This window comes from Puma concolor, chromosome C1 (genome assembly GCF_028749965.1).
Source record: "Puma concolor isolate L17-30 chromosome C1, mPumCon1.1.hap2, whole genome shotgun sequence".
NCBI lineage: Eukaryota > Metazoa > Chordata > Mammalia > Carnivora > Felidae > Puma > Puma concolor.
Window position 1 is genome coordinate 183,728,724 of NC_141674.1, and position 9,166 is coordinate 183,737,889.

Here is a 9,166-nt window from a genome sequence, read left to right on the forward strand (position 1 = left end):
CAATCAAAAGACATAAGGTGGCAGATGGATAAAAAACAAGATCCATCTATACACTGACTACAACAGACTCACCTCACACCTAAAGACATATACAGATTGAAAGTAACAGTATGGAAGAAGATGTACCGTGCCAATAGAAGAAGAAAAAAAAAGCTGGGGTAGCAATACTTAGAGAGGACAAATGGACTTTTTAAAAAATATTTTTGAGAGAGAGAGTACGAGCAGTGGAGGGGCAGAGAGAGGGGGAAACGGGATCAGAAGCGGTCTCTGTGCCAACAGCAGAGAGCCTGATGTGGGGTTGAACTCACACACCATAAGACATGACCTGAGCCAATCAGATGCTTAACCAACTGAGCCACCCAGGCATCCCACAAATAAGACTTTAAAACAAAGACAGTAACAAGAGACAAAGAGGGGCATCATATAATGATAAAGGGATCAGTCCAACAAGAAGATATAATAATTTCAAATATTTATGCACCCAACACTGAAGCATCTGTATATATGAAGTATTAACAGACATTGAGGGAGAAATTGACAGTAATACATAGGAGAATTTAACACCCCACTTGCATCAGTGGATCGATCATCTGAATAGAGAGAAAAAAAATCAAGACACAGCATCTTTGAATGACCCACTGGACCAGATGGACTTAATATATACAGAACACTCCATCCAAAAACAGAATATACATCCTTTTCAAGTGCACATGGAACATTCTCCAGGATACATCACATGTTAATCCACAAAACAAGTCTCAATAAACTTAGGAAGATTGAAATCACATCATCTATCATTTTCAAGCACAACTGTATGAAATTAGAAATCAATCATAAGGAAAAAAAAACAGGAAAACCTCACAATGCATGGAGACTAACTACCATGGGTCAAAGAAATCAAAGAGAAAATAAAAAATACATGGAGACAAAAATGAAAACACAATGACCCAAAATCTGTGGGACAGAACAAAAACAGTTCTTAGAGGGAAATTTATAGCAATAAGGCCTAGCTCAAGAAACAAGAAAAATCTCAAACAATCTAATCTTAGATCTAAAGGGACTAGAAAGAAAGAAAAAAAAAGACCAAAGCCCAAAGTTAGTAGAAAGAAGGAAATAGGAGCATAAATAAATGAAATGAAGAAAAAACAAACAAACAAACAACAACAAAAACCAATGAAACCAAGAGCTGGTTCTTTGAAAAGGTCAACAATTGATAAACCTTTAGTCAGACTCATGAAGGAAAAAAAGACACATAAAAATCAGAAATGAAAGAGAGAGAAAAAAAGTAACAACCAACACCACAGAAATACAACAAATTATAAGAGAACACCATGATAGATTATGCCAACAAATTATACAACCTAGAAGAAATGAACAAATTCCTAGAAACACACCATGTGCTAAAACTGAATCAGGAAGAAATAGAAAACCTGAATAGACCAATTACTAATAATGAAATTGAATAAAAAAAAAAACCAACAAAAATCCAACAGATGTATTCACACGTGAATTCTACCAAACATTTAAAGAAGAGAGAAGATTTAATGCCTATTCTCAAACTATCAAAAAAAAGGGGGGGGGGGGAAGAAAGCTTCCAAGTACCTTCTATAAAACAAGCGGTACCCTGATACAAAAACCAGACAAAAACACTATAAGAAGGCAACAGGCCAATATCCCTGATGACACAGAGGCAAAGGCCTCAACAAAATGTCAGCAAACCACATTCGACAATTCATTAAAAGGATCATTTACCACAGTCAAGTGGGCTTTATTCTTGGGAAGTAAGAATAGTTCAATATTCAGAAATCAACATGATACACCACTTCAGTGAAACAAGGGATAAAAACATATAATCTCAACAGATGCAGAAAAAGCATTTGACAAAAGTCAGCAACAATTCATGATAAGAACGCTCAACAAGGTAGGTTTAGAGGAAACAAACCTCAACAAATAAGGGCCATATGTGAAAAACCCAAAGCTAACATCATACTCACTGGTAAAAACAGCTTTTCCCCCATGATCAGGAACAAGTGTGTATACTCTCACCATTTTTATTCAATATAGTACCAGAAGTTCTAGCCATAGCAATCAGACAAGAAAAATGTAAGACATCCAACTTGGTAAAGATGAAGTAAAACTCACTGTTTGCAGATGACGTGATACTATATATAAAAAACCCTAAGGACTCCACCAAAAACTATTAGAATAAGTGAATTCACTCAAGTTGCAGGATACAAAATTAATACACAAAAATCCATTGCATTTCTCTACTCTAATAAATAGCATAAAGAGAAATTAAGAAAACAACTCCATTTATAATTACACCAAAAAATAATAAAATACCTACGAATAAACTTAACCAAGGAGGTGAAAGACCTGTACTCTGAAAATTAAAATATTGATCAAAGAACTTGAAGATGACACAAATGGAAAGATATTTCATGCTCACTGACTGGAAAGATTATTCTTAAAATGCTCATACTATCCAAAGCAATCTACAGATTCAGTGTAATTCCTATCAAAATACCAGTAGTATTTTTCACAGAACTAGAACAATACTAAAATTTGTATGGAATCACAATAGACCATAACAGCCAAAGCAATCTTAAGGAACAAAGTTAGAGCAATCACAATTATACAGTGATATAATATAAAGCTGTAATAATTAAAACTCTATGATACTGAGAAAAATAGACACACAAATCAATGGAACAAAGGGCCCATAAATAAACCCATGCCTTATGTTCAATTAATCTACAACAAAGGAGGCAAGAATTCACAATGAGGAAAAGACTGCCTCTTCAATAAATAAAGACTGCTGGGAAAACCGGACATCTACATGCAAAATAATGAAACTGGACCACTTTCTTACACCACACACAGAAATAAATTTAAAACAGATTAAACACCTAAATGTCAGACCTGAAAACACAAAACTTTTAGAAGAAAACATAGGCAATAATCTCTCTGGCATTGGCTTTAGCAACATTTCTCTAGATAGGTCTCCTCAGGCAAGGGAAACAAAAACAAAAATCAACTCCTAGGACGACACAAATAAAAAGTTTTTGCACAGTGAAGGAAACCATCAACAAAACAAAAAAAAGCAGCCCACTAAATGGAAGATACTTGCAAATGATTTATCAATAAGGGATTAATACCCAAAGTATATAAAGAGCTTCTACAACTCAACACCAAAAAAACAAACAAACAAACACCTATCCAATTTTTAAAAAAATTGGATACCTGGGTGGCAGAGATACCTGGGTGGCTTACTCAGTTAAGCATCCAAGTCTTGATTTCAGCTCAGGTCATGATCTCACAGTTCATGGGTTTAAGCCCCACATTGGGTTCTGGGCTGATGGTATGGAACCTGCTTGAGATTCTCTCTCTCCCTCTCTCTCTTTCTGTCCCCCACTCATGCTCTCTTTCTCTCTCTCAAAACAAATAAACTTAAAAAAAAAAAAAATAGAGGACCTAAATAAGCACTTTGCCAAAGAGGACACACAAATGACCAACATAAATGAAAAAGTGCTTAACATCACTAATCAGAGAAATTCAAATCAAAACCACATTTAGAAATCACCTTACACCTGTCAGAATGGCTGAAATGAAAAACACAAAAATAAGTGGTGAATATGTGAAGAAAAAGAACGCTTGTGCACTGTTGATGGAATGTAAATTGGTACAGCCGCTCCAGAAAACAGTATGGAGTTTCCTCAAAAAGTCAAATCCATTATGATCCATCTATTCTGATACTGGGTATTCACCCAAAGAAAATGCAAACACCAATTTGAAAAGATATATGCACCTCTATGTTTATTGAAGCATTATTTACAATAGCCAAGATATGGAAGCAACCCTAGTGTCCATCCATATGAGTGGATAAAGTTGTGGTATACATACACAAATACACAATAAAATACAACTCAATTGTTAAAAAAGGAGATCTTGCCATTTGCAACATCGTGGATGGACCTAAAGAATATTATGCTAAGTGAAATAAGTTAGGACAAATATCACATGATTTCACTTATATGTGGAATCTAAAAAAACAAAACAAAAAAAGAAAAAAATGAACAAAAAGAAGAAACAGACCCAAAAATACCAGAAAGGTGGCCAGAAAGGAGGGGAGTAGGGGATGGGCAAAATGGGTGAAAGGGAGTGGGAGACACATGTTTCCAGTTATGTGAAGAAGTCCTGAGAATAAAAAGTACAGCATAGGGAATATAGTCAATGGTATTGTAATAGTGTTTTATGGTGACAGATGGTAGCTATGCTTGTGGTAAGCAACAAGAAACTTGTTGAATCACTATCTTATACACCTAAAACTAATATAACATTGTATGTCAACCACATCTCAATAAAAAAAAAAAAATTACCATGGACAATCTTGACCTTTTTTCTACCAGGTGAATTTTAACATCAATGTTGCATAAAACCTTTGGGAATTTTGATAAAAATACACTGAATTTCCAGAATAACGTGAAGGAAGCTGACATAATTAGGATACTGACTCTTCTTTTTTCATGAATACAATGCTTCTTCATTCAGATCCTGGGAGTGTATCCTTCAAAATCATTTCATAATATTCTTCCTAAGCGTCTTCTACATCTTTCGTGAGATTTTTAGGTATGAAGATTTTGAATGGGAAAATGAATCATAGCATCTGCACAAGACTTACAAACTTTTTATCCCAACTGCTTTGTCAACATGGAAAGGTCTATGAAAGCTGCATCTACTTGTAATTTCTGTGATGGTTGTGCTTTGTTTGGCCCAGTCCAGTCTCCATGCCCCCCCTTTTTTTTTTAACCCTTGCTTTCTGCCTGAAAGGCCCAATCTGGTGGGGATTAAGCAATGAGAAGCACCAGTAGGACACTAGAGAGCAGGAGGGGAGAGCGTTTTGGATATTTCTTTCCTAGTATGTCCTGTTTCCCATAGTTCTGTTAGTAGCTGAATTCTTCCAGAGCTCAGCTCCTATCAGGAAGCTACCATTCCAAACCCCCACCTCATACCAGGTTTTAGATAATGGGAAGTATAATTGAAATGATAAACGGTAAACGGCAATTCCTGATCAGGCCTAGGAATGTTAATGACTTCGTATTGCTGTTAATCTTTAAGTGCCTCCTCAACCTCGTTGGCTCTTTGCCTTAACCTTACCCACACCACTGCAAAGGGTCTCTTTGTAGGTTTTCTTCAATTAAATCCCTTTGAGATGGTCATCTGTTTTCTGGTGGGATCCTAACGAACAGAACTTTATTAAAATTAAAATTGCTAAGGAGTCTAGACCTTCCTTAAGTAGTCTGGCTTTGCATTTCGTTTTGATTTTAATTTTCAACTACTTGTCTATTGGACGGGAGGTCATAAATCTGGCATAATCTGAGTTTAACCACTCTGATCAAATGACCAGAACCTGCGAATGTATCAGGTTAAATCAACAATCTCATGAAGTTGTCTGGTTAAAACAATCTCTCAAAATTTATCAGGGTTGATTTAACATAGTTGTCACAGATTTGCAGTATGGTTATCAAAGTGATCACCTAGGTGGGCCTCATATCAAACTGTTTTTACTCTGACCTCCTCTTTAAGCAAGGACATGAAGAAGATATTTAGGAAAACTGAGCATCCTATAAATGCACAATTACAGTACTTGATTTAACAATTAGAAAAAGTGCTTGGGTAGAGAGGAGTTGACAGCTTTTTCCTCCTTACCTGCCCACCATATATAGTCGATTTGTGGGGCACTCCACGATCTTTGCATATTAAGACCCTTGAAAGTTCTTCAATGAAGCTCAAATGTCTTACTTTATGTTTTAATTTTAAAATTGAAATGAGCAGTTGCAAGGGATTTATGTTTCTCTTAAATAGCTAACTTAAGAGCTCAGACTGCTATTCCTGAAAAATGCCTGGTCACTCTCAAACTTCCACTAATGAGATGAATGTGTTAAAATCTCCTTCAGCAAATATGATTTACCACCTGCTCACTTTTTCAAACTAAATGAATACATAAGTAAATGTCACATAAGAATGGCATTTCCAAAAGTTTAATCCATTCCATTTGTTTTAGGTTAAAATGTAAAAGCTTTTATCCTTTCAAAAGGAAAACTGCATTTGAAATTAGCATAAATGAGAGTACCAAGAGTTTTAAAATTACCAAACAACCAAAGCAGTGAGAGAGGGACCTCTGCTGTTTAAAAATGGTGTTTAAAAAAATGGAAATAATCCTAGATGGGGTCATGCAACTTTCTTTCAAGATCCCAATAATGCCTCTTCAATAACATAGGTCCCTTTAGGGGAGAGTGGGGAAGGGATAAGGGAAGTCATTTCCAAACGTCACTTTTATTAAAATAAAGCAAAATTTAAAACCTAACTGCCAATAGGTTTTCACTGGATATTTTTTAATTGTAAATTGGTCAGCTTGGGGCTTTGGAAAATAGTTCAGAAATACCACTGCAATATGATAAATACGTGTTTTAAATTTCAACAACATAGGCTATGGTTCAAGATCAGGCCAAAGCCTGTTAAGAGCAACATGCAAATAAGTTGCTTAATGCATATTGATGATAAATATTTTTAAAAGGACTTTGTGATTATAGGATCACAAACAATCACTAGTACACTCTATTAATCTAATGGCTCAGTTTTTTTAGCTACCTAAATCATTCTGTTGTTGTTTCTTGTTTATCATTTGTTCTTTTACCACTAATTACTAATTATATGGTAAGTGAATCAATGTCTGTTTCTTAGTTTTCAGTTTATTACACATTTCAATAAAATACCAAAACTAGGTTTTCTTGATCATTTAGGCATTATTTGATTAATCAATTAGGATTGACATTTTGTTAGTAATCTACAACCCAATGGATAGGGAAATAAATTACTTTTTAACATCCTTTCCTCAATAAACTAACACTACAAAAAAAAAAAAAAAAAGCATGAAGCATTGAAAAAAAAAAAAGAATTATAGTTTAGTGTTATAACAAAGAAACCATGCAAAATCCACAGGCTTTCCAGCAACTGTTTTTCATTCAGTACCACCATACTTAAGGAGCCTTTCCCATATTCATTTAGAGAGTTAAAATTGTTTTTCTCCCTAGCCAGAATCATGCCCGCGCTTAACTCCTTCCCATTCTGTTTCTGCATTAACAAATTGGCCATTGTTCTGCATTTCTTTTGTTTACAGTTGCTCTTAGGTTCAATAAAGAAAGTTCTGGAAAGTAGGTATTGCAACATGCATCTTTTATTACCTGTCCTGGAGATATTTTCCTAAGAAATTCCATATGCCACTTACCAAACCCTCTCACATACTGGTTTGAATTTCACAACCTCAGAAATGGGGAAAGTTCTGATGCCCCTTCCCTTCTGCCCCCCTGCATAAAAAGGGAGAAGAGCTTAGAAAGGTAAAGTGATTTCCCCCACGTCTCACAGGTAGGAAAGGGCTTGGATTCCAACCCTAGAGAGCCTAGACCCACTGCAACTCCCCACGCAGCTTCCCCCCACCGTGAGCTGGGGACACTCTGGAGCTGTAGTTTTAACTGCTAGCGCACCGCTGGGCTAAAATGGTTGGTTGTCATGACAACATCAAGGCCGAACGGTTGGGAAGAAAACATTTAAGGGTTTTCACGAAAAGCGCTCAATATCCCAGATGTAACTAGGGTGAAGGAAGCTGTACCCTACAGGATCACGACTGGGGAACCTGGAGGACCAGGCTTCGATCGCTTCTGAGATAGGAAGGAAGTTTCGCTGCGGGGCCAGCCGGGCGAGGAGTGCCATCTCACCTGCTCGCTGCTCATGGCTGTGAGGATGCGTTCGAGTCACCTAGTGGCTTCACTATCGCTGCAGCCCGGCGCCCCTCAGGCAAGAGAAGTGGCAGCCCGGGACCCAGCCTGAAGCCTCTGCTCCCTCAGCGCAGAGACGGTCTAGCGTCCTGCAGCATTGGTTGCTAAGCAACAGACCTTCTCAGGCTCCGTTTCCGGTCATCTGTTGCTCCTGGGACAGCACCTAGGAAACTGGTAGTGGGATCCTGCAGGAGGCACTTTCCAGGGCACTCGGTGGCGCCTCTGAGCCAGTGTGGTGCACCCACCGAACAGCTGAAGACAGAGAGGGTGCTTCTCCTGTCTTGAGAAATGAATAATAGCCTTTGATTACTGATCATCACATTTCTATCCTCTTCTAACTTAACTAGGTGCTTGAACGCCTGCCATAACCCCTCCTTTAACTCCCTGTGCCTAAATCTCAAAACTAGCGGAATAAAATGCTTTTCTGTAGGAAGCAATATCATCTGCTAACTACTGAAGTTTCCATATCTTGGCTATTGCAGATAATGCTACAATAAACATAGAGGTGCATATATTTGAATCCGTGTTTTTGTGTCCTTTGGTAAGAGGTGAGATTACTGGATTTATGGTAGTTCTACTTTTAACTTTTTGAGGATACTCCATACTGTTTTCCACAGTGGCTGCACCAGTTTGCATTCCCAACAGTGCAAGAGGGTTCCTTTTTCTCCACATCTTCACCAACACTTGTTCTCGCAGGTCTTTTAGTCTAGTTATTCTGACAGGTGTAGCTCATGTGGTTTTGATTCACATTTCCCTGGTGATTAGGGATGTTGAGCACTTTTCCATGTGTCTGTGATCCGTCTGTAGGTCTTCTTTGGGGAAGGTTTATTCAGGTCCTCTGTCCATTTTTTAAATCAAAAAAATTTTTGGTGTTGAATAATTGAAGCTCTTTATATATTTGAAGATTAACTTTTCTATAATTTGCAAGGATCTTCTCCCATTCAGTAGGTTGCCCGATGGTTTCCTCTTTTTGCAAAAGCTTTTTATTTCTGTGTAGTCCCAAGAGTTGACGTTTGTAGCTCTCTTGCCCAAGATTTGTCTCAAAAAATGTTGCTATGGCTGGTGTCACAGAGATTACTGCCTATGTTTTCTCCTAAAAGTTTTATGCTTTCAGGTCTCACATTTAGGACTTTAGTCCACTTTGAGTTTATTTTTGTGTATGGTGTCAGAAAGTGGTCCAGTTTTCCCAGCATAATTTTTTTTGATGTTTTTATTTACTTTTAAGACTGAAAGCATGAGCTGAGGATGGGCAGAGAGAGAAGGAAACAGGAACCGAAGCAGGCTCCGCGATGACAGCAGAGAGCCTGACACAGGACTTGAACTCACGAGAG

The 9,166-nt window shown here is 37.4% G+C and overlaps 1 protein-coding gene across 1 annotated transcript in view; it reads right to left on the reverse strand.

The window, feature by feature from the left end:
- Positions 1 to 8,738, reverse strand: part of DNAH7 (dynein axonemal heavy chain 7) — a 271,037-nt gene extending 262,299 nt beyond the window's left edge. The window contains exon 1 of the mRNA XM_086719178.1: positions 7,776 to 8,738. Coding sequence (XP_086575304.1) covers positions 7,776 to 7,790 — 15 coding nt within the window. The 5' untranslated portion in view covers positions 7,791 to 8,738. The remainder of the gene's footprint in view (positions 1 to 7,775) is intronic.
- Between the last annotated feature and the right edge of the window lie 428 nt (positions 8,739 to 9,166).